Genomic DNA, 27197 nt, shown 5'->3' on the forward strand with positions numbered 1-27197 from the left:
ATGGACTGCCAAAAGAACAAACCAATCTGTGTTGTAAGAAGTACAGCCAAAATGCTCCTTGGAAGCCAGGATGACCAGAATTCGAGTCTCATACTTAGGACATGTTATCAGGAGGGACCAATCTTGGAAAAAGACATCATGCTTGGTAAAGTGGAGGGTCAGCAAAAAAGAAGATTCCCAACGAGATGAATTGGCACAGTGGCAGCAGCAATGGGCTGAAGCGTGGCAGCTATTGTGAGGTTGGTGCGGTATGGGGCAGTGTTTCATTCTGTTATGTGTAAAGTCCCTATGTGTCAGCACCTAACAACAACAATAAGTGGGACCCTGCTCAATGGGACGTAACAAGAAGTACCTTTCTCTAGGGATCATTGATTGCACTGTGGGTTAATGCGGGTCTGCTACTCAAGATGAGGCTATCCGCTCCAGTAAAGATTCACTGTCTCAGAATTGAAGCAACTTGATGGCATTGGGTTTGGTTTTGTGTTTTCAATAGGTCTTTTCTTAGAAAAATGATGAGACAGCATCAAACACATCTCAAATCTCAGGGAAACCACTAAACCTCACGGTCACTGAGTGAGCACTTACATGTAACCCCTCCCATTCGCCCGGAAAGTCCCAGAAACCGGAAGAGGAAGTGCACATCCGTGACCGGCACCCATGTTTGGTCGCGATCTTTGCGGTGAGTTTTGTTGCTTTAGGCGTCCCGCCTGGTGCCCCAGTCCCAGGTGCAGCTGCAGGGCCGGGCTTGAGGCGTTTCCCTTGCGCAGGCGTACTTCTCCGCCCTCCCAGGCTGGCCCGGTGCTCGCCACATCTAGTCGGGTTCCTCCGGGCTGCCCTCGCCCCTCGCTGCTTGTAGCTTTGGTGCCGCCGCCGCCGGGAACCCAGCCACCCGCCTTGTCTCGCCTGTGTCGCTGCTGTTCTCGGCGCGGCCAGGTTCGGGAAGGCAGAGTACGTGTGCTGGACTGGATCTCTCAGGGGAAATCCTGTAAACAGGTAAAACCATGTCAGTCCGAGCCCAGCGCAAGTGTGGTTCCGAGCCCAGCGGCATCAGCTTCACCTGGGAGTCTGAGAAATGCGGCTCACGGGCCTCTTGAAACCCAGGGGATTTCACCCGGAGTCTGAATGCAGTGCGTTCTCCCCTTTGTTTACTGTGCTTCCTCAGGGCAGGACTATTGTTAAGTGTTGCTGGTCAGAAAAACGGCAGTTTTGTGGGATTTATATTCCCCGTGCATATAGGACTTTGCTTATCACAATTTCATAAGGAAGGTATTTAGTAAGAGGCACATTTCAAAGAACTTCTTTGTAAGGCAGACATTTTTGGCATGATTTGTAAGGAAGAAAAAAAATACAGCCAACCCTGGTTTGTCGGATGTAAAATGTATGGTGGCCAACCGTGTTTAACATAGGACAGGAGTGATTGATAGAGATTCCATACCCAATGTTTCTCCAAGACGTTAAGCTTGTTTGAGACACAATGTACACCTGTTTGTATGCTGGTGATTCGCCCACAATTTCTGCTCCCAAAGATCCACACTTCTTTGTAGGTTGAAGCCTCTTGAAGCAAAAGCTGTGCATATTCCCAGTGTCCACCCAGGAAATATTGAAAATGAGGTCAAAATAGGAGGCATGTGTAATGAAACGAATCAGAATTCTTAAACAGATCCTGGAGATTCAGCTACATGGTGGTGGCAGTGGTGGTGTGCAGTGAAGTTGGTTCCAACGCAGAGCAACTCTATATAGGGTTTCCAAGGCTGTAAATCTTTACTGGGTCAGAAAGCCACATCTTTCTCCCAAGGAATGGCTGGTAATTTCAAACTGCTGACCTCGAGGCTAGCAACCCAACTTGTAACCACTATGCTCCTTACTCAGCTACATTACAGTGTTGCAGAAAGTATTCTTGATAATAATTCTTTACATAGCAATTGTTACTTTAGTCTATTCCTACTCTTGGCAGTCTCTGGAGAACTGCACCCTTGAACCAGGGATTTCAAGATCTTTGGAAGCAAATCACCAGGCCTGTTTTCTGAGTCACCTATAGGTGGGTTCCATTCACCAACTTTTGAACACTGAACTATTTGTGCCACCCCAAAACAAAAACTAAATCCATTGCCACTGAATTTCTTTTTACTCATAGCAACATTAAAGAACGGAATTATAAATCTTTATAGGTAGGACAATGGTTACGCTCTCGGCTACTAACGAAAAATGTCAGTGGTTCAAACCCACCAGCTTCTCCATGGGAGAGAAGTGTGGCAATCTACTTCGGTAAGGATATACAGCCTTGGGAACCCGAAGCCCTGCTCTGTCCTATAGGATCGCTGTAAGTCTGAGTCAATTCAGTAGCAATGATTTGTTTTTGTTTGTTTGTTTTAATCTTTCGTGGAGCAAACCATCAGGTTTCTTTCTCTTATGGTGCTGCTGAGTATGTTTGAACAGCCACCCTTTCAGTTTGCAGTAGAGCATTTAATGAATGTCTGGCATTGGTAATATGACTGGAGAATATGTTACTTTTAAAATGAAATAGAATATATAATAAAGTAGAATGAAGGTGGTGGGTGGTGGTCATTATGTGCCGTGGAGACAGTTCCGATTCATAGCAACCCTGTACAGGTTTCCCGAGGCTGTAAATCTTTACGGGAGCAGAAAGTCTCATCCTTCGCCCGCAGAACAGCTGGTAGTTTCGAACTGCTGACCTTATAGTTCGCAGTCGGATTCATAACCACTAATGTGTGTATCAAATCTACTGATTGTAAGAGCACCAAGCTGATGTCCTTTTTACATAGAACAAAAGGTAAGGGAAAAATATAGAGACACTAAAGCTATATATCATTTCAAAAGCTTCCTTTAGTTTCATAACAAGTTGATGCAGATCCAAATATTTTTCAAAAAGTTCCAGGTGAGTGTGTGCTCCGAAAGGCCTGTTATTTCTGAAATGCAAAGACACTGTGAAAGGCTGCCCCTGGGCCTGGGAGGAAGTCCTGCCCAAGGAAACAGCTGAAGGCCAACAATCTGTGTCTCCCTTCTTAACAGTGTCTCCTCTTCATCCTTCTTTCATTTCAGGTCACAGGTGTGCCCAGGGAGAACTAATCCACTCTCGGCAGCTGGACACCTAGGGCAATCATCTTGAATATCCGTAGAATCACAAGGAAGGATTTCAACTGTTCTGACTGGGCTGTGTGAACCAAACATTATTCATCTACTTTCAGATTGCATAGTGGTTCAGCTTCCACACTGACTCGTTTTACTGAAGTGGCATCTTGGGCTCAGAGACGACAGTCACTTACACTTCCGGAAGCTGCGCTAAGGAAATGGTGAGTAGTACCAGAACCTGCGTTATTCTTACTATAAGGAGTGAGCTCAGTAAAATTTGTTGGGGAGCCATTTGTGTGCTCTGGAACCTGTTTGGTCCTCAGTGCGGTAAAAAGGTGCCAGCGAGAGCCAAGGGATTGAGCCCCAGGAGGCACCCTAAAGCTCTTTTGTGCTATCATTTCACTGGACCCTGTTTACATGTGTGATTTTTTCAAGCTTGGGGCCACCTTCCAAGTGCAACCCTCAGAATTGGCACTGTGGGGCATTAGCATCCCCAACCTGAACCTTGGTGATCTAAACTAAAGAAAGAGAAGTTTTGACTGAAGAGGCTGAACCCTTCAGAGCCATCCATAACCCATCACTGCAGTTGTCTTGGTTTCCTCTGGGCATTGGAGCATTTCCTGGGTTGTTCTAAAGCTACAGCTATACCTCTCACACTGGATGATGGGGCCAAAAATGGGGGGAGAGTTAGTAAGTGAAGGCCCTGACTCTGCTTATGGAGTCCTTAGTGGGGGGAGTGTTCTCTTCATATCATCGAAAGATTAAGTGTGGGGACAGAGGACAGCTGGTCCTGTGTAGGGTCTGCAGATCCATCTTTTTTCTGTGATGTTTTAATGCTCTCCACAGCCTTGAATTGGAATCTAAAATTAAAATGTTCTCCTTTGCTAGAAGAGCTCATTATCTGAACTAGGTATATTTTTAAGTTCTCGGGTTTATAATTTCCACTGAAAGAGAATTTCTGGACCCATTGGTATGTGTCTACTGAGAATTCTTTAATTTAATGGATGTAAAACTTCTCAAGCACAGAGGAATGCTTATTGTAACTGATGTAAAAGTTACTCTAAAGCTTACTTAAATCTTGAGAAGGATTTTTAAAAAGATTTTTATTACATCTTGCCTAACGTGTTAAATATCTTAGCCATTTTAGAAACAGTCTTCTACCAGAGATGCAATAGAGATACAAACTCTGATATCCCTGGTCACTGTGTTTAGAAAGAGAGCTCTAATTTACATTTTTCTGATGTGCCAGAATGTAGTAGACCAGGTGGAGGGTTAGCGAAAGATGGATTAACACAGTGACTGTGTTAACAAGATCTCAAACAACCACGTGAAAATGCAATGGGACCAGGTGCTGTTTTCTTCTGTTGTGTGTGCATGAGCGGCTATTAGTTGAAACCAATTTGACTGCACCTAACAATAACAGTTTGGGTTAATGCGCTGGACTGAAAGGTCGGTTTGAACCTCAAGGTCTGTGGTTCAAGCTCACCAGCCGCTCCTCAGAAACTCTATACAGGGTCGCTATGAGTTGGAACCAACTTGACAGTACTTACCACCAACAACAACAATAATATAGTGGGGAATGCAGTGGCTCCGAACAATAAGCACTGGACTGCCAACCACAAGGGTGGTGGTTTGAGCCCAGCAGCCGCTCACAGGAAAAAGATGAGGCCAACCAATCCTCAGGAGCAAGACGAGGCAGTCTGCAACTGTTAACAGATTTATAACCTTGGAAAACCTATGGAGCGTCTGTCCTGTAGGTTCTGAGACACAATCAACTCACCCGCACTGGCGGTGGGTTTGAGGAGTATGAAATGCTATCTTGCTTTGATTTTCTTCTACAGTTTCCCCGTACTACTCTACTGTTAACAAGGTTCTATGGAGTCCTGGTATGTTTCTAGAGGATAAGCACTGGACTACTGACTGCAAGGTTGGTGCAGTTAGAAGTCCAGTGCTCCTTAGAAACCCTATACAGGGTCGCTAGGAGTCAGAAACCAACTCAACAGTACTTAACAGTAATGATAGTGACAAGCCTTTTTAGGACTTCTTGAAAAACTGTGGAAATTTTCCTCCTAGTTTATAACTTATGTTTTTTACTTATTTGTCCTGCCTTTTGATAATTAGGTGTGAATTTAAATATAGTTGAATTTGTTAATCTTGTTACTTACATCTTACTCTTAAAAGAATTTCTTTTCTCTAGTCTAATGCCATAAATTACATTTGCTTATAACTTCTGAAAGTTTTATGATTTAAAATTTTCCCATTTCAAATTAATCTACCAGAAATTGATGTTTGCATACGGAGTGCTTAGGAATAGATTAATTATTATTCCTTTTAGACTGTTGATGATGTTGGTGGGTTCCATTGAGACAGCTCCAACTAATACCGACCCTATGTACAGCAGAACAAAATACTCCCAGCCCTGCACCGGTTGCCGTGTAGAAGCAAGCCCCTTGTTGCACCACTGTGTCAGGGCATCTCACTAAAGGTCTTCTTTGCTGACCTTCCACTTTACCAAGTATGGTGTCCTCCAGAGTTTGGTTCCTTCTGATAACAAGTGTAAAGTACATGAGATGAAATCGTGGCCATCTTTGCTTCTAAGAAACATTCTGGCTCTACTTATTTCAAGAAAGATTTGTTTGTTCTTCTAGCAGTCCATGGCGTATTTAATTTTCTTTATCAGTACTATAATTCAAAGGTATCAGTTCTGCTTTGATCTTCCCTTATTCATTGTCCAGTATTCATATGTATGTATGAGGTGGTCGAAGCATCATAGCTTGGCACACCTTAGTCCTCAAACTGACATCTTTGCTCTACAACACTTTAAAGAGGTCTTGGGCAGCAGATTTGCCTAATGCAATACATTGTTTGATTTCTTGACTGCCTCTTCCATGAGTGTTGATGGTTGAGCTGAGCAAAATAAAGTCTTTGACAACTTCAATCTTTTCTCCATGTATTTGGATGTTGTCATTGATCCACTGGTGAAGATTTTTGTTTTCACATTGTGGTGTAGCCAGTACCAAAGGCTGTGGTCTTTGATCTTCATCAGTAAGTATTTTAAGTCCTCTTCGCTTTCAGCAAGCAAGGTTGTATCATCTTCATATTGCAGGTTGTTCATAAGGCTTCCTCCAAGCCTGATGCCACAATTTTTCTTTATATAATCCAACTTCTTAGATTATGTGCTCAGCATACAGGCTGAATAAGTATGGTGAAAGAATACAACCCTGGCACATAACCTTTCCTAATTTTAAACCATTCAGTGTCTCCTTGTTCTACTCAAACCACTGCACCTTGGCCTATATATAGGTTCCTCATGAGCACAATTTGGTGTTTTAGAATACTCATTCTCTGTGATGTGTCCCACAGCATATCATCATCTTCCATGATGTTTGGGAAATTTTCTTCCAGCAGTTCTTCAAGTTATCTTTTCTGTGGTTTTCTTTGTCTTCCTGTTCTGCAATTCCAATCACCCGTAAGTTATCCTCTTCATATTGTACCACATGAATCTTAGGCTTTCTTTGGATTTTTCCTGATTGTTTTCTAACTTCCTAGAATTGAAAGTTTAATCTTCCAGCCCACTGATTCTGGCTTCCATTGATTCAAATGTACTCCTTTGTCCTTTCAGTGTATTGTCTATTTCTAATATCTTAGTATTAACCTTCTGGATTTCCTTATGCAGGATTTGTACTGTCGCCAACTCTTTATCTGTTTTGTTTGAAACAGAAAAGCAGTAGTGCTTTTCTGTATTCTTCCTTGGTTTACTTGACCTTTCTGCCAGTAGTTTGGAGGTACTTAAATATCATTTATCCTGAACTCTTTTCAGGCAGTCCCAGTACCTCTTTTTCCTCAAAAACAGTTTCTAGCTCTCCCTCTCAGTCATTTGTTTGATCTACTCTGTCTTATTTTTTTATGTGAACAAAGATTATCTGTTGCTTTTGAGGAATTGCGGTGTATTTGTATGAAGCTAATGAATGTTGGTGCATGCTGGTGAGGTGATCAAGAGATGAACACTTGTGCACTGTTCTCTGCTATTTGTGAAGAACAGTTTAGGGTGAATTTAGCTGATGTTGGTTGTTGTCGTTGATCCGATATATAGCAGCTGGTATTGACTCTGGCCCAATTGATGGGACTGAGGAGAGGGTGCGGCTTCAGACCCCTTTTATTTGGTGACAACATGGGGCAAAGTACGCAGGGGCCACTGGCTGAGGCTGGCCTGCATGAAGGTGCAGAGGGCTGGTCAGAGCTACCATGTCTTTTTGTAAGTTGATATTTCCTTTAATTTTTTATTTATTTGTGTGTGTGGATGCATCACAGTTTACCTATTCATTCATTACCTTTTCAGCTATTGTTCAAATTTACACACTATTAACTAAAGCCAGTGATGAAGAAATTGAAGCATTCTACCAACTTCTTCACTCTGAAATTGATCAAACATGCAATCAAGATGTATCAATAATTACTGTTGACTGGAATATGAACATTGGAAACAAAGCATTAGGATCAGTAGTTGGCACATAGGGTTTTAGCAGTAGAAATGGTGCTGGAGATGGCATGGTAGAATTTTGCAAGACTAACAACTTATTCATTGTGATTACCTTTTTTCAGCAACATAATCACTAACACATGGACCTTGCCAGATGGACTATATAGGGATCAAATTAACTTTATCTGTGGGAAGAGATGATAAGAGACGCTAAAGATCATCAACCCAAACAGGCCAGGGGTCAATTGTGGAACAGACCATTGGCTGTTCATATGCAAGTTTAGGCTGAAGCTGAAGGATATTAAAACAACTCCACAAGAGCCAAAATATCACCTTGCATATTGTTGTTGTTGTTAAGTGCCTTCGAGTCGGGTCCGACCCATAGCGACCCTGTACAGGGTTTCCGAGGGTGTAAATCTTTACGGGAATAGAAAGCCTCATCTTTCTCCCGCGGAGCGGCTGATAGTTTCGAACCGCTGACCCTAAGGTTCGCAGCCCGATTCGTAACCACTACGCTACCAGAGCTCCTTACCTTGCATATATCCCACCTGAATTTAGAGACCATCTCAAGAACAGATTTGATGCATCAGACATTAATGATCGAAACCAGAAGATTTGTGGATGACATCAAGAGCATCATTCATGAAGGAAACAAAAGTCATTAAAAAGACAGGAAAGAAAGAAAAACCCAAAGTATATGACAGAAGAGAGTCTGAAACTTGCTCTTGAACATAAAGTAAAGCGAATGGAATAAATAATTAAGTAAAAGAACTGAACAGAAAATCTTGAAGGACAGCTCAAGAAGAAAAAGAAAAGTATTATAATGAAAGGAGCAAAGACGTGGAGTTAGAAAACCCAGCATAGCTGAAGCTGAAAAAACTTGAAGAAAATATTCAAGGTTCGACTTGCAATATTGAGGGCTTCTGTGGGCAAAAAGAAGGCCTGGTGTGGCTCCATGGGTTAATGTGCTGGACTGCAAAGCCGTTGGAACTGCAAGGTTGGTGGTTCAAGCTCACCAGCCACTTCTTAGAAACCCTATACAGGGTCGCTATGTGTCAGAGCCAACTTGACAGCACTTAACAACAACAACAATGGGCAAAATATTGAGAAATTCAAGAAGCATCTAAAGAAGATGGAAAGAACATACAGAATCAGTATACCAAAAAGAACTGTTTGACTTTTACCCATTTTAGGAGGTAGAATATGATGAAGAATCAATGGTATTGAAGAATGATATCCAAGCTTCACTGAAGCTAAAAATACGACTTTGGGAATTGACAGAATACCAATAAAAATGTTTCACCAACCTGATATACTATTCTATGCCAAGGCATTTGTAAGCCAGAAGAGATCCATATTTATGCCCATTCAATAGAAAGGTAACCCAAAAGATTGGAGAAATTCTTGAACCATATCATTAATATTAAATACAAATAAAATTTTGCTGAAGATCGTTCAAAACCAGTTTTAGGAACATACAGACAGGAAGCTACCAGAAATTCAAGCTGAATTAAGGACATGGAACAAGGGATATCATTGCTGATGTAAGGTGGATCTTGTCTGAAAGCAGTGAATACCAGAAAGATGTTTACTTGTGTTTTATTGATTGTGCAAAAGGCATTTGCTTGCCTGAATGTTAACAAACTGTGGATAACATTGTGAAGAATGGAATTCCAGAAGACGTAATTGTGCTCATGTGGAAAAGTGGCAGTTGTGTGAACAGAATGTGGGGGAGCTAAGTGGTTTAAAACCAGGCAAGATGTATATCAGGAATGTATACTTTCCCCATACCTGTTCAACCTGTGTGATAAGCAAAGAATGCGAAGAACCTGGCATCAGAATTGGAGGAAGACTGATTAACAACCTGTGACATGCAGATGACACAACCTTGCTTGCTGAGAGTATAAAGGACTTGAAGGACTTGAAGCACTTGCCTATGAATACCAAAGAATACAACCTTCAGGGTGGATTATAACAATGTGGGGAAAAAAAAAAAAAAACCTTCACCACTGGACCAATAAACAACATGATAAACAGAAAAGATTGAAGTCAAAGATTTGATTTTACTTGGATCCACAGGTAGAAAGAAAAAATTTGTTGTTGTTAAGCACTGTCAGGTTGGTTCCAACCCGTAGTGAACCTGTCGAGGGTTTCCAAGAAGCATCTGGTGAGCTTAAACGACCGACCTTGAGGTTCAAACCACCTTTGCAGCCTAACCCTTTAACCCACAGCGCCAACACCAGGATAAAAGAAAAAAAAAAAAGGGGGTGGAGGGAAGAGTTAGTTGAGAAGAAAGGAGAAAACCAAAAAACAAACTGGGGCACAAGTGTTAGGTGCCAAACACAACTGTAGCAGAAATGTGGAGCTCCCTTCAAGGGAACACACACTGCCATCCATGCTGGCGTTGCTGGTCATGGGTGAGAAGTCACCTGCTCCATGGAATCAAAACAAGAAAGGGGGGGGGGAGAGGAAGGAGGGAAGAACTAAAAAGGTGAAAAGAAAACAAAAAGCTATATAAAGGAAAAAAGCACAGTACTGGTGTGGTGCTGCAGATTAATGTGCTGGACTGCAGTCAGTTGAACTGCAAGTTCAGCAGTTCCAGCTCAGCAGCCACCCCTTGGAAACCCTATAGAGGATCACTATGAGTTGGAAACAACTCGACAGCACTTAACAACAACAACTGGCCAAAGTACTAGCCAGCCATCACATGTAGTCGCATGGGATTGCAGCACTTGTGTGTGGAAGTGTTCACTTTTGACTGCAGAGGCTGCTAACTGTTGTGGGGAGGGGGTGTCTGTTCTGTGGAATTACACAAAAAACGACAGGAAGATGAAAGGGGTTAAAATGGTGTGGGGGAGGTAGGGAAGAATTCAAAAGGTAAAAGTAAGAAGAATGAAAGTAGCCTTGTACTATCGTAAACATTAGCTGCCAACTGGTAATGTAGTGGTTACGGGCTGCGAACCGCAAGGTCAGCAGTTCGGAACTACCAGCTGTTCTGCGGGAGAAAGATGAGGCGTTCTGCTCCTGTAAAGATTTACAGCCTCGGAAACCCTGTACAGGGTCGCTGTGGGTTGGAATCTAATCGACTCGACGGCACTTAACAACAACAACAACATGACTGCTCAGGAATACAGTGCTCACCCCTTAGGGTTGTGAACTTCTGACTGGGGAGGGGTGGGTTCCCCAAAAAAGGATGAGGAAAAGGGCAAGGAAGGAGAAAAATAAAAAATGAAAGGGAAAAAAGTGGGGGCAGAGGGCAGGGAACTAAGAAGAAAGGTAAAAAGATTTCACACGGGTAGTACTGACAATGAGGGAGGAGATTGGTTGGCTTCCAGGTAGGTAGGGGTGAAGGGTGGTACACCTCCAGTCATTGGCTGTTAGTCAAAGTAAGTAGGAATTTCATTGATGTGGCTGCTGGTATAGTCCTGGGCAAGCAGAGCTGGTTATTTGCTCTGGAATGCTGCTTCATGCAACAGTGCAAATAGAGTGTTATGTGCCAATTGTCAATTTACGATCCTTATTTGCTGATTTCATTCTCTCTCTTCTCATGTGTATTTGATCTGTCTTACTACTGTGGCCTTTTCTTTGAAGCTCTGGATTCCAGAATTGTTATCTGTATCAATTTCACTTGGTTTCTCCAGTGTAGAGAGTCTGGAAAATGTATCTGCTTAGATCACCATCTTGTTTTTTAAATTTTTATTTTAATATTAGGTTAACACTGGCTTTATGAATTAGTTTTGCATATTCCCTCTGCTTTCTTTTTACTGGAAGAGACAGAGAATTGGTATGTTTTCTTTATTAAATATTTGATATTAATATTTGGTGTTTTCTGCTTTTCAATTCTTACTTAATGATTCATTTATCAGAGATCAATGTACTCAGATCATCGACTACTTCTTGGGTCTGCCTAGATAGTGTTTTCCAAGAAATTGGTCCATTTCATCAAACTTAAGTCTGTGGGCAATTTTAGCGCTGTAGGACAAATTCTGTACTTAAAGGTCAATTTGAACTATAAGGTCATTGGTTCAAATACACCAGCCAATCCTCGGAAACCCTATACAGGGTCATTATGAGTCAAAACCAGTTCAATGTCGTTTTACAATAACAACATCCTTTTAATGTCAGTAGCATTCATTGCCCCTCTTTCATTTATGATATTAATAATTTATCTTCTTTTTTGCTTAGTTAACCTGGCTATTGATCTTTTGGAAACTAGTTTTTGTTTTGTTAACTTTCTCTTTTGATAGCCTATTTTCATTTTTGTTAATTTGTTTTCTAATTGTTATTTTTATCTTCTTATTTTGGATTTAATTTGCCTTTATTTTTCTAGTTTTCTAAGGTGGAAGCTTAGGTTATTGATTTTAGATCTTTCTTTTCTAATAAGTGCATTCAACAGTATAAATTTCCTTGTAAAATGTTGTTTATGCAAATTTTACAAGGAAATTTATACACAAATTTTAATGCAGTGTGTTTTCATTTTCACCTATCTTTTTTTTTTTCCCATTGTGAGTTGAGTGATAGTTTACATGGGAGAACATCAGCTTTACATTCATCCTATCGTATTTCATTTCATTGCAATGACTACAGTCCCCTCCATGCATCATCATTCAACAACATTTGTTTCTATTCCCTCTGTTTTTGTTTTTGTTTTATTTTATGTACACTGAAGCACTCAGGAATATATGACCATCCAAACAACCATTTAAACATACCCTGCAAGCCTGCCTCCCAGCCGCCAGCATACAGCCCTCTCCCTCCTTGAATCTAGACTCCCCAGGTGCTCCATCTCTACACTTCATCATCTCTGCCTCTATTTTTGGCATCGCTACTTCTCTGGATAGGGTCCCGTACTCTGCTCTTATCCCCTGATGGTCCCAGGGTCTTCCACTCCTGGACTTCAAGGTCAGCCACTCCCTTCCTTTTGTTCCAAGATATCTACCTTTACATTTGTAACAGTCACAATCAGTCCTGATAGCAGTTATTCACTACTGAACCACAGAAGTCTTATCCCCATCTCCTTTCACCAGCCCCATCTAGACAGGTTGGAAACCACTCAGTGGAGATTCTACCTTCCCCTGCACCCTCTGGAACTAGGCACCCTCTTGAAAGCTTGTAAGCCAGTCACTTCGTGCCTCTGTAGCTCCCCCATTTTTGGTAGCCAGTGTCTAAGTTGCCCCTCCCTATAACCCTGTGTATAGAGGAGATGGAAATGATCCTTGCTATAAAGATTTGTTCTCTCTTTTAAGATACTACATCCATAAGTATAGGTCAAATTCATCAAATTGTAATTGATACCACTTTTTCCCCCTCTTGTTCCTTCCTGTAGTCGAGTTCTGATCATCCAGCTATTGAAGCCAGGTCAAATGGGCACTGTCTGCAAGTATGGGCATTACTGCACATCTCACATATTGTGCATCTTCACATGTCTTTTTATTTCTCTTGAGGCTTTGTCTTCGTCTCATATACTATTAAGAAGCATATTCTCATTTTGGGATTTTCCAAATAATCTTGATGTTATTGATGTCTACTGTAAGTTCTTTGAGGTCTGAAAACATACTTTATATGACTGTTAATCTTTCAAATTTTTGACAATGTGTTGTGTTGCCCTATGAGCCTGAGAAGAATGTGCCTTCTGCTGCTTTTTGATGTAGTATTCTATAAATGTCAATTTGATCCACCGTTAATAATGATTGTTGTTAGTGCTCTCAAGTCGGTTCTGACTCATAGTGACCCTGTATAGGGTTTCCAAGGAGTGGCTGGTGAGCTTGAACTGCCAACCTTGTGGTTCAAACCAAACTTGCAGTCCTGTACATTAACTTGCAGCGCTGCAAATATATTCTTACTGATATACCCTACTTGCTGGATCTGTCCGTTTCTGAGAGAGGAGTGTTGAACTCTCCATCTATAATGATTGATTTATTTCTCCTTGCAGGTCTGTTAGTTTTTGCCTTATGTATTTTGGTGCACTGTTGTTAGGCACAAACACATTAAGGACTATTATATCTTACTAGAGAATTTTAAATCTCTGTAGCATCTTAGATTGGTTCTGTTGCTTTCTCTCTTCAAGCTGCCTTTTGTCTCTAAGTATGCCTTGTTTTTTGGTGAAAACCAAAGCTTATGCACTAAGAGAACTAAGCTAAGTAGCCCTGCAATTTAAGATTTGATCTTTATCTGGCTAAAAGTTGTTATTACGTGCCATCAAGTCCATTCCAACTTATAGTGACCCTATGCACAACAATGCTTGGATCAGCCATCAACACTCATGGAAGCATCAGTCAAGACATCAAACAATGTATTACACTACGCAAATCTGCAGCACAAGACCTCTTTAAGTGTTCAAGAACAAAGATGTCAGTTTAAGGACTAAGGTACGCCTGACCCAAACCATGATATTTTCTATAACCTCACATGCATGTGAAAGTTGAACAGTGAATAACAAAGACTGTAGGAGAATTGATGCATTTGAGTTATGGTATTGGAGGAGAATGTTAAAAGTACCATGGACTGCCAATAGAACAAAAAATCTGTGTTAGAAACAGTACAGCCAGAGTAGTGCTCCTTGGAGGCCCGGATGACCAGACTTCATCTCTCATACTTTGGACATATTGTCAGGAGGGACCAGTCGCTGGAGAAGGATATCATGTTTGATAAAGTGGAGGATCAGAGAAAAAGAGGAAGACCCCCAACGAGATGGATTGGCACAGTAGCAGCAACAGTGGGCTCAGGTGTAGCAACGATTGTGAGGTTGGTCAGTGTTTCATTTTGTTGTGCACAGGGTTACTATGAGTTAGTACCAACTCAATGGCACCTAACAACAAAACAACAACAGCAACGTGTACAACAAAACCCAATCTGGTCCTGGACCCTCCAGTTGTTGTGTTTGAACCCATTGGTGCTATCACTGTGTTGGTCTGTTTTGTTTGAGGTCTTCCTGTTTTTTGCTGACCCTCACTTTAGCAAGCATGATGTCTTCTCCAGGAACTAATCCTTCCTGAGAACATGTCCAAAGAGCAAGAAACAAAATCTCTCCATCCTCTCTTCTAAGGAACGTTCTGACTGTACTTCATGCAACACCGATTTGTTTCTTCTGGCAGTCCATGGGACTTCCAATATTCTTCACCAAAACCATCAATTCTTCTATAGGCTTTCGTACTCTTTGTCCGACTTCACATGCAAATGAGGCAATCTAAAATATGGCTTGGGTCTGGTGCACCTTAGTCCTCAAATTGACACCTTTGTTCTTGAGCCCTTTAAATAGGTCTTTAAATAGCCCTTTAAATAGGTCTAGATATAGTCAGTTTAATTCCTGTATATTCCATCTGACGGGGTCCACGTTTATAGTTGCCTTTTATGTTGTTAAAAAAAGGTCTTTGCAATGAATAAGTCAGTGATCTTACAAAATTGTATCATAGGATTTTCAGCCTGTTTTCTATCGCCAAAGCCATATTTTCCAAATACTGATCCTTCTTTTTCTATATTTTGCATTTCAATCACCAGTAATATCAGTGCATACTGATTGCAAATATTTCATCCATTTCAGCCTGAGATCTTGGTGGAATTCTATAATTACGTCATCAGTGGCTTTCGTGGTTGGTGTGTAAATATGAATGGCAGTGGTATTAGCTGTTGTTCCTTGTAGGTGTATGGATATTGTCCTATCACAGCACTGCACTTCAGGGTAGATCTTAAAAGGCTCTTTTTGATGATGAATGTGATGCTATTCTTCTTCAATTTGTCATTCCCGGTACAGTAAAACATTGTCAGATTCCAAAGGGTCAGTCCCCATCCACTTGAGTTCACTAATGCTTAGGATACCGATTTTTGTTTGCTTCACTTCATTTTTGACAACTTCCAGTTTTCCTAGATTCGCATTTTGTGCATTTCATGTTCTGATGATTAATGGACATTTGCAGCTGTTTCTTCTCTTTTCCAGATTTGCCCATCAGTAAATGACTACCCCGAAAGTTTTGCTTCATTCCTATCGTTATAGTCCACTGTACTTTGAGGAGACAGCTTTTCCTGTTAGATTTGAGTGCCTCCAACCTCAGGGGCTCATCTTGTGACACTATATTAGAACATGTTTCACTGGTATTGATAAGGTTTTCAGTGGCTAACCATTTACAGGAGCTTGGTGACTCTGTAGCATAAGTAGTCGACTGTGAACCACAAAGTCAGAGGTTCAAGCCCATCAGCTGCTCTCTGGGAGAAAGATGAGACTTTCTGGTCCTATAAAAATGTACAGCCTCTGAAACTCATTCAGGGTCACTATAAGTCAGACCCAACTCAGTGGCACTTAAGCACAACCACCATTCAGAAGTCGTTTCCCTCTCTTCCTTGCCTGTCTTCGGAAGCTCCACTGAAACCTGTCCACCATGGGTGACTGCTGAGATTGAAAATAGTGGGGGCATAGCTTCCAGCCTCACAGCAACACAAGCTACCATGGTAAAACAAAGTGACAGGCGAATGGTGGCTAAATGCGAGGCTGTATACACTGATTCCTGTAGGTGTCAGAAGCCACAATGTTCTTTTATATTCTTGTTCTGTTTTTTGGGTTTTTTTCTCCCGTTGTACTTGGATGCCCTTCTTAAGACAAGATCTTTGGGTTGCTGTTGCTGTACTTTCCGCTGTAATTCTGTTATAATCTAGGAGCCCTGTGACTATGTGAACAGATATCTATGGCTTTAGTATTGTAGTGAGCTTATTCCTCTGGACAGTAACCTCACGAGTACTTCTCTGTGATTTCCCTCTCCCAGTTTGGTGAGACAAGGGGCCTAGTTGGAGCTGGAGTTGGGTATCTGCCACTGCAGGTTAGCTAAACTCTTCAGAAGAGTTTTCATTGAGGATTGTTGTTAAGTGCCATCCAGTTGGTTCTGACTCATACAGACCCGATGTAGGGCTTCTGTGGAGTGTCTGGTGGGTTTGAACTGCTGTCCATTGCTTATCCTACAGCGTCATACCAGGACTCCCTATTAAAGAAAATATAATAGTTGAACAAGTTTCAAAAGTTGGCAACTTTTCCTCATCCACTCGCTGGAAGCACAAGGAACTCATTTTCACACTAAGAACCCAATTGGGTCTGGAGGTAAAACTCATAAAAGGTCACCTTGCCATTTTTTAACCCTCAATCTTGTACATAGAGTTGCAGCAATTTGTCAAGTTACTATTTCAGTATTTCTATTTTACTTCAGGGGTCCTGGTGTGGAGGTGTAGGATAATTGCAAGGTCAGCAATTCACACTCACCAGCTGCTCCTCAGAAACCCTATACAGGGTTGCTATGAGTCGGAACCAACTCGATAGCACTTAACAACAGTTCTAGTATTAGAAATAGAAATTCTTACATAGTAATTGACAAATTGCTGCAACTCTACGTACAAAATTCTAATACTGGACTCCTGATGTAGCGCTGTAGGATCTGCACTGGACTGTGAACCACAAGGTCAGCAGTTCAAACCCACCAGCTGCTCCTTGGAAACTCTATACAGGGTCACTGTGAGTCGGAACTACTTAACAAGCACTTAACAATGACAATAACAACAATTCTAGTACTGATCTTAACAGTGATTTTTGTTCCTGGGCTTGGGATCATCTGTGTCTGCCTGGGAGTCCCTCCAGTTGGGGGACAGCATTTTGTTTGCACGTCTCTCTGATCTGTGCCTGGTAGCCTGATAAACGTTGTTTTATATGTACTTATTTAATGTGAAGGTATTTTTTTTTTATGACTTTACAGTATGTAACATGACCCACTGCAATGGCAGAGGCTCTTGAATTGTGATTGTGAGCTGAATTTTCTGGAAATACCATTAGACCAGGAATGATTAGAGATGGCCTCCCAGATCACTTTATCCCCCTTTCTATTCTTCTTATTCTTAACAGCCTTTCTAGTCGTACAGCTGCTCTGCCGTTTAGTCCACTTTTACTGTCACAAATGCAGTGAGCAGCCTTTTCTCTCCTACATGTTACATGTGGTAACTAATGTGGTGAAGCTCTTTCACAGATGCCAGGAGATGTCCATGGTTACAGTTCAGGTAGTTATACTTCTGTGCCTTTTAGGAGCTGCAAATGTGTGAACATTTTCAAATGGAGCCTCTAGAGGGCTGGTGACTAAGACGCTTTTGTTCCCTAGGCTTCATGGGCAACTTCACAGCTACATCGTCTGTACCTCAGTGAGCTTTTTTAGAAAACGAGAACCCTCACCTCTTCTTCATGGTCACTAACACAATGATATGCTATTCTGTTTCCTGCTGAAATAGGGCTCTGTCATCTTATAGTATTTAGTTCTTGTGTGGGTATCTGGGTATATGCTGACGGGTGCAATTATTAATGATTGGTGTTTTTAGTAGTAGCGGGTCTTCAAAGTTTGATAATTGTGAGATCTGTATTCTCATGTTTCCTGTCTCTCACCTGAGTTTTGGTTGACTTTTCAGTACCCAAAAAAACGGGTAAAAGGGATAGCGCAAGTGCTGAGTTATTGAAAAAGAAGTGACCGACTTGTAAAAATTCAGAATTCTCCAAAAGAATATTCGCATATGGAAGGTTGTCTGATGATCTGGAGTTCTTCAAGAAATTACAGTTTAGGACCATGGTTTGCCAGTGTGTTTGTTGTGTGCCTTTCTCCCTCTTAGGGCTTGTTGTTGTTGTCAGGTGCCATGGAGTCGGAACCGACTCATAGCGACCCCATGCACAGCAGAACGAAACAATGTCTGATCCTGGGCCAACCTCACTACCGCCGCCACACTTGACGCCATCAATGATGCCACCTGCCTGATCCATCTCGTTGGGGGTCTTCCTCTTTTTCTCTGACCCTCCACCTTACCCAGCATGACATCCTTCTCCAGCGATTGTTCTCTCCGGACAATATGTCCAAAGTATGAGAGACGAAGCCTAGCCATCTTGGCCTCCAAGGCCTCTTAGAGCTGGTGAGGGGCAAAAGGAAAAACTACCAGTCTTTAGTGTTTCCCAGTTATTAGTAACTCATCTGTGCTTTGTTTTGTATAGTATTCTGATGGGTCTTATGGAAGGAAGTTTTTGTCTAAAAGGAAGTGATGATCTTAATGTGGAATTAAATCTTTCACTTGTAAAACAGTTTTCTGATTTCTGCTCCATGCTTTGAATGTTCTAGACCATACAGACAGAGGAGAATGAGACTGAGATTTGTCACAGCAAAAACCAGACAGATAAGTTGTTTGTTTGTTGGAGGTAGTGTTAAATCAGCGAGACAAGATGCCATCAGTGAGGATGTGTATGTAGACAGTGAAGGGAAAGGACTGATGACTAAACCCAAGAATGTACCTAGGTAGAACACAAGGCCTTGTGCTAAATCCCTATGATTCCCCATTTCCCTAGGATTGTCAGCCTCAACCATCCTTTGCACACATGCTAACTTGCTGAACCAGAATATGTGGGATGTTTTAGGACTCAGTGGTCGTTGAGGATGTGGCCGTGGACTTTACCCAGGAGGAGTGGGCTTTGCTGGATCTTGCTCAGAGGAAAATCTACATAGATGTGATGTTGGAAACCTTCATAAACCTGGCCTCAGTAGGTAAGAATACATCATGTTTTTATTCACTATTTTAGTGAAGAAATTTATGGTACTCATTAACCTTACTCCATTATTTAGGCTGAGAGGGAACATAGAGTTAAACAACATAGGCATGGTCATTTGCTCTATGGAGTGTTGTCTTAGGCTGGGTTGTCTAGAGAAGCAAAACCAGTGAAACTTATATGTCTCTGTGTGTGTGTGTGTGTATATATATATATACACAAACACAGAGAGAGACAGAGACAGAGAAAGAGAAGATTGTATTAAGGAAATGGCTCACAATTGTAGTCCCAAGTCCCCGCAGAAAAAAGAGCAAGCTTTTCTTGCATGTCCATTATATTGAGAGCAGTCCACACCCACAAGGAACCATCCTTTCAATTGATTGGCTGCCCATAGCCAATCATCATAGAGTTAGCTATGCCTACTCATAGGCAATTATCATAGGCAACTAATATGACTGTATTAGATCTCATCATGAGGATAACCACATCTCAACACTGAGAAAGCACTGGGAATCCTGGCCTAGTCAAGTTGCCACAAAACCTTAACTATCGTATGTACATATCTTGACTTCCTCATGAACATGTAACTGTGTATTAAGCTGACTTACTATTTTCTCATGGTTAACACCTTGATGATGTTTCATTGTTTTAAGTGTGATAGCTGATTTCTGGGTTCACTTTGGGACTCAGAAATGTCTGGTCTGGAATCTTGTAAAGAGTTTTACTATGGTTAGTTAGTAGTTAGGTGCCGTTCGAATCAGTTCCGACTCACAGTGACCCTGTGCCCAACAAAACGAAACACTGCCTGCTCCTGAACCATCATCACAATCATTATTAAGCTTGGGCCCATTGTAGCTGTCACTGTGCCAGTCCATCTCATGGGGGCGGTCTGCCTCTCTTTTGCTGGCCTTCCACGTTACTAAGCGTGATCTCCTTCTCCAGAGACTGGTGCCTCCTGACAGTATGTCTGAAGTACGAGAGACAAAGTCTCATCATCCTGGTCGAAGCACTCTGGTTGTACTTTTTCCAACACAGATTTGTTTGGTCTTCTAGCAGTCTATGGTACTTTTCATATTCTTCTCCAACAGCGTAACTCAAATGCATCAGTTCTTCATAGTCAGAATTCCTTATTCATTGTCCATACTGCAAATAAACTCATACTTATTAAATCTAGAGACCTTGAAGGTGAAAGTATTGACTTGTATAAAGTGGTGTTGGTAATCATAGCAATAATAATAGCAGTGTCCAAACCTGTGTCTAACTGCAGGAGACATCACCACTAGGACTAGCCCAAAGCTGATTCCCATAGGTCAATGTCAGTCATACCTCCACTCTGCACACTTTTACCAATGCTACCACTTGTTGCCTCACCCATAGCACACTATACTTCTCCTTAGGATCAATAATCTATTGCAGTGTCCACACAGAACTCACACACCATACCTACAGAAAGTCTCTTATTAAGGATCAGAATACAGCTCAGGATCAACCGGCTGCTACTTCTCTCAGGATCAGGAAGCATACATGAGAAGTCTCCCCTCTTTAGTGCAGAACAGCTCTCTCAACTCTTCTTAACCAGGCAGGTCCTCTCTTGGCCCCTCAGGAAGGATTCTCTTGGTCCTGTCATATGATACCACCAGCTATCACTGGGCCCCTTCTTTGCCTGCTGCCTCTGGCTTTGTCATGACACCTCTTTTGGGCTTCTTACTCAGGCCACCCTCTGGCCTTTTCAACATAGATTCTGTCACTTACACTCTACTGGTCCAAATCGGTCATTAACAATTTTTCCATCCACAGAGCAAAAGCTCTCAGAGTGAGGTCATTCAAACACCAGCCATTCATGTCTGCTCTGGTCTGGTCAGGTTTTTCCAAAGATCTCAACTTAACCCTGTCAGGCATCTATAAAATTAAACCGAGAGAAGATTACATCCACCCTTCACTTATCAACAAAGATAGATTCCAAAGACAAGGTTGTTATGCAAAATTAGCATCATCTGAGCATGAGGACAATGTCTGCCGTACCTCCCCACTGGGTACCCCCACTGTGTCTTGGGGCTATGTGTCTAGCAGCTGGCCCCCTTTCCCTGCATGCCTTTCCTACCAGCATGGAGTTCACAGGGTTAGAAGTGTAGCAGTGTCAATTGGATGGATGCCTTTTAACAAACATTTATTCTCTTATAGTTCAGGAGTCTAAAAGTCCACATTCAGAGTGTAAACTCTAAAGGAAGGCTTTCTTTCTCTTTGCCTGCTCTGGACAGAGTTCCTCGTCTCCTTCAGCCTCTACAGGCCTAACATTACTTGCTTCATGAATCTTGGCATCAATCTTCCTGTGGCTCTAGAAGCTTCACAATGCAGAGACCCTAAGCACTCGACTCCCAGCTGTGCTTTTTTGGTGGCAGTAGGTCCTTCTCACTCTGCTGGCTCCACTCTCCTTTTATCTCTTGTAAGATTAAAGATGGTACAGATTACACCCCCAAAGAAACGTCCTTTCAGTTGAGTGGCTGCTCATAGCAGTTCTCATCATGGATGTGATTACGTTATATTAGATCTCATGCTGGAAGATTACTACATCTTAACTGCTTCACTGAGAATCCTGATGCATTTAAACAAACCGCACAGGTACCAAAGGAACATGCCCAGACTCAGCTCATTACCTCATTGCTGCAGCTCTCCCACTTCCATTCATTTGTGCAACCAGGTGGTCACCTCAAGTGGGCATGACAAGCTGTCTATTGCCTGGCTTCCGTTAACTTCCAGACCCTGAGGAGGTTTCTGATGGGTACTGACCTTCAGATTCCAGAGGGCTGTGTACCACATGATCCTCCTTTTACTGTTCATTCACCATGTAGCTCTTTGCTGGGTAGCCTTCCTCATCATCATGGTACTCTGAAACATAAATCTGACTTCACAGGCAGGCCCTTCAGCATAGGCCCCATTTGCTGTTGACTCCTTTTCCCTCTTAGAATATCCTATTACCTGAAGGTTGAGTCGCACGCTGTTTTGGGTTTTTTTCCAACAGAATTAGGTAGGGAAAACATCCCTTCAATCAGACAAATGTATATTCAGGAACTAGTCCAAATCAGACAACCTTTTTAAACATTCCAGCTTCATTTTCTGTTTTCCACCTTCTGACTCTTCCCCATTTGTAGGCATTGGACCTTAGGTTTCTGGCTGGGTTCAGTGAGAAGCCCCTGGTCCCGTATCAATCATCTTGCTTAACCTGCTGAGCTTTTCACCGTACGTCACTCCGGGTTCAGCTTTGCTATCGCTGCTGCAGCGTGGTATCTCTTCCTTTTTAACCATTACATGGAGCTGCAATCAGAACAACTGCCCATGAAAAAATGTTTCTCATCCCATACCCCATTCCCTTTCATGCTTCTGGACTATGTCACCTCTAGGTCTGGGCTGGGCCCTTTTGGGGCTTCTTGTTGTCTTCAGTGTTACTGCCCTTGATCTGTATTACAGCTTCCTTTGGGAGGTTCCTTGCCCACATCACCCTCCTTCCCCTGCTTCCGCTGCTGCTTGCTTTCTTCTACTTCCCTTACTACTTCTGTTTCTTCCTGCTTTTGGAGGCACATTTTTAAATCATGGCCATCCCACCATGGCCGCCAACTGACCAATCCCCCCTCCGTAGGCCACATGCAGTTCATTTGCATAGTTGATACCAATTACTGGGAAGGGTGCAACCCAGGGCCAGGCCCCACCCCCACCCCCCAAAAAAATCAATTTTACAACTTACCCAGGAATTGTAATAAACCCTGTAGTATAGAAAGCTAGGTAGGGCAAAGCTGACTCTTCTGGGTTTAGGGGGGAAAGCTCTCAAGCTGTTTTTCCAAAGAACCAAGGCAAAAGTCCTCACAAAGGGACTCATTTCACCACAGTTGGTGTCAAGTTAACTGTTCATTGTTCTTCATTGTCTACACTGATGATATGCCTTTTCCCATGAAACCATGCCCTGTGCGTGTATTTGTTCTCCTAAAGAATTAAGAAAAAAGATCTGGGTAGAATAGGGATCGAACTCATGTAAGGGTACTGCATCAGGAAGGCAGGAATCCTTTGTAGGCTCAGCCCTTCATAGAGGGCATTAGGGTTCAGTCAGAAAAAGTCTCTTTTGAATTTAGGAGACTGAGGTTCTCATACACCTGAGCTTTTCTCACTTTCTTCAGTCTTTTCACATCTGTTTTGATGGAGAAAGACTTCCTCATTTCCTATTGTAATATGACATATGCATTGTGTCCAATATCCTTTTACTTTGTTGTCCTAATTACCCTGTTTATGTCACTGAGACTTTCAGTCCCTGTGGAAGTATTTCTTAGTAAACGATTTTGTCCACTGCCAAAGCCCTGAAGCAAGTGAAATGTGTCCGTTTTTATTTGCTCACAGTTGCCTTTGTCCTCATAATAATTTTTATCTTTTTGTTTCATATTGTGAATCACAATTTTAATCCTTGGGTCAGTTTCTGGAAACCTTAGTGATATAGAAAATGTATCCAGTGATCATCTACTGGTGCAATTCATGAAGAACAACACCCGTAAGTTAGAAGAAAGCTGCAAATTGCATGGCATTGAAGATCGGCATGAAAACCAGAAGAGACATGTGAAGTGAGTATCATTCACTTAAAAGAGCAGTGTGCTGAGGGAAAGTCTTAAGATGTCATGCTATATGTATTTCACACTATTCTTTATATATATATTGTAAATACATATGTGTGGGAGTGTGTATAAAACCAAAGCCAAATCCCTTGCAATTGAGTAGATTCCAGCAGAGTAGAACTGCCCCATAGGGTGACAAAGGCCATACATCTTTATTGACACAGGCTGACACATCTTTCTTCCATAGAATGGCTCGCGGATTCAAGCCACCAAACTTGGTTAGCAGCCAGTTATTTAAATAACTCTGCCACCAGGGCATATATAAATATATCCATATGTATGTGTGTGTATACATAAGCTAAAATTATATGTTCAGAGAAATTTCACAGTATATTTTCATAACTGTGAGTTGTTAATTATTTGAAACATATTTCATGAAATCTAAAAGCCCCACATTTGAGAAACGCTGACAATAATGTTACCTCTGCTAGATGATTTCACCTGTGAAACACGTAAGACAACTCAGGGCAAATATCATACATGTTCACTATGTTTGATAATGCTGATATGGTAACAAATTTACTTCCAACAGCATGGCGGTGCTTGTTTTTAACAGAGGTCATACGGAAGCAAACCTCTGTGAAAATAATGAAGGCAAACAGTGTGGGGAAACTTTCAGCCGGATTGCAGATCTTACTGTGCTGAAAACTACTCCTGAAGTAAATATTTCTGGATGCCATGAGTCTGGAAAAACCTTCATGGATCATTTGTTAGTTGAACATCATATCAGCTCTCACTCCGGTTGCAATTCTTATCCAAGAAAGGAATGTGGAGAAGCCTGCGGTTGTTCCTCTTACATGAGAACCATTACTGGAGAGAAACCTTATGAATGTGGAGGAAATTTCTGTAGTTTCTCATCTTCTCAGACACATATGAGAAGTCATAAGTGTGAATATAAAGAATGTTGTAAAACCTACACACATCCTTCATCCCTCATGTTACATGAAAATTTTTATATTGGAGACAACCCTTATGAAAGTAAAGAATATGGGGAAGTGCTAACTCATTCCTCATCCCTCACTGAACATATACAGATTCATAGTGGAGAGAAGCCTTTTGAATGTAAGGAATGTGGGAAAGCCTTTCGTTATTTCTCAGATCTCACTAGACATATAAGAACTCACAGTGGAGAGAAGCCTTATGAATGTAAAGAATGTGGAAAAGCCTTTAGTCAGTCCTCGCACCTCACTGACCATATGAGATCTCATAGAGGAGAGAAACCCTATGAATGTAAGGAATGTGAGCAGACCTTTCGTTATTTCTCAAACCTAACTAGACATAGTAAAATTCACAGTGGCGAGAGGCTTTATGAATGTAAAGAATGTGGAAAAACCTTTAGTTGTTCCTCAAACCTCACTACACATATAAGAACTCACAATGGAGAGAGACCTTATGAATGTAAGGAGTGTGGGAAAGCCTTTGGTCGTTCTTCATCCCTCACTAAACATATAAAAACTCACAGTGGAGAGAGGCCTTATGACTGTAAGGTATGTGGCAAAGCCTTTAGTCAGTTGGCGCACCTCACTCTCCATTTAAGAGTTCACACAGGAGAGAAGCCTTATGAATGTACGGAATGTGGAAGAGCGTTTAGTCAGTCCTCTCATCTCACTACACATATAAGAACTCACAGTGGAGAGAGGCCTTATGAATGTAAGGAATGTGGGAAAGCCTTTAGATGCTCATCATCCTTAACTAATCATATAAGAACTCATAGTGGAGAGAGGCCTTATGAATGTAAGGAATGTGGAAAAGCTTTTAGTAAGTTGGCAAATCTCTCTCTCCATTTAAGAGTTCATACTGGAGAGAAGCCTTACGAATGTATGGAATGTGGGAAAGCCTTCAGTCAGTTAGCACATCTCACTGATCACATAAGAACTCACAGTGGAGAGAGGCCTTATGAATGTAAGGAATGTGGGAAAGCCTTCAGTCACTCCTCATCCCTCACTAACCATATAAGAACTCACAGTGGAGAGAGGGCATATGAATGCAAGGAATGTGGGAAAGCATTCAGTCAGTCCTCAACCTTAACTAAACATATAAGAACTCACAGTGGAAGTGGAGCGGTGCCTTATAAGTATAAGAAATGTGGAAATGTCTTTAGTTATTCATCCTCCCTCTGTAGACATAACAACTCGCAGTGGAGAGAGTCCTTCTGAAAGTAAGGAACATGGTGATGTTTTCAGATGCCCCTCATTCTCTGGAGCACATATGCTGGAGTGAATATATGTCTAAGCAATGTTGGATAGCTTTCATCCCTCATCTTTTCCCAAACATGAAAGAATATAGACATGAGAAAATATGTAAGTATAAAGAATGTGGGAAAATTTTTTCTCCCTGTATTTTCAATGACATTTTAATTAACCTATAGGGAAAAGCCTTATATAATTTACCAAAATGAACTCAAGAAATCTTACTGGAGAGACATCACATAAATGTAAGGTCCCTTGGAACATGTACGTACTTTTCCATTCTTGGGCAGCATGGGAGATATTCCACTGTGGATTAATCTTATGAATGTAAGAAAGTGACAGAAACTTTTAGTGGCCCTCTCCCCTCAGAACACCTGACACCTCACACACTGGAGAGACCTGGTGACTTGTAAACATTGTGAGAAAGCCTTCAATCACATCATTACCCTTTGTGTGCACAAAAAATTCTTATCAGGGAAGAACGATTTACAGGTGTGGAATGTCTCGTTACCTTTATCCCTGTGTGCATAGATTTCCACTTTTTTTCCAGATGTAAACATTAAGTGATAAATGCTACCTATGTACCTGTACAATAGTAAGACATGAATTTTGATAAGCTGTCTTTGCAGTTTTGATTCATTTTTTTAAATGAACGTTTCATAAACACAGGGTGTGTTGAAGTGTCTCTTTTTTTTTTTTTATCAACTATGTGGGAAGTGTGGCTCCATGCGATAAGCACTAGACTGCAGACCACATGGGGTGTTGCCTTTCAAGCCCACCAGCCACTCCATGGAAGAAAGATGAGGCTTTCTGCTCTGTGAAGATGTAAAGCCTCAGAAACCCAATGCAGGGTCGCTATGAGTCAGAGCAACATATTAAGATTTAATATTTGAGGTTATAAAGCAGTGTGTTCTCATTGTAGAACATTTTTTAAATGTGTATGATGAAACAAAAATCACTTAGAATCTTAAAAAATGATATTTTCAGCCTACCTAGTATGCAAAACATATAGGGATTTCCTTTCAATCTGTCTTACGTGCAAAGCAATGTTTGTAACAGAATCCGGATTGTACTGTACGTTTAGCGTTGTAATAGAAATGGTTAGCATTGCATCTCATTTATACTCCCAACTACTGTTATGATTCCTGAATTACTGATGAGGAAACAGCATAGAAAATTTAACTCAGTTTCCCACCATCCCACAAAAGTGCCCCTTTCTCGTATGGGGTGTGAGAACCAGGGTT

The 27197-nt window shown here is 41.6% G+C and overlaps 1 protein-coding gene across 1 annotated transcript; it reads left to right on the forward strand.

Moving 5' to 3' along the window:
• The first annotated feature begins 24297 nt into the window (after nt 1–24297).
• On the forward strand, nt 24298–25920 carry LOC102823542 (zinc finger protein 699-like). The gene has a single exon (XM_006874301.1). The coding sequence runs from the start codon at nt 24298–24300 to the stop codon at nt 25918–25920; it is 1623 nt and encodes a 540-aa protein (XP_006874363.1).
• The last annotated feature ends 1277 nt before the right edge of the window (nt 25921–27197 follow it).

The sequence above is a fragment of the Chrysochloris asiatica genome, unplaced genomic scaffold (genome assembly GCF_000296735.1).
Source record: "Chrysochloris asiatica unplaced genomic scaffold, ChrAsi1.0 scaffold00268, whole genome shotgun sequence".
In the NCBI taxonomy this organism is placed as follows: Eukaryota; Metazoa; Chordata; class Mammalia; order Afrosoricida; family Chrysochloridae; genus Chrysochloris; species Chrysochloris asiatica.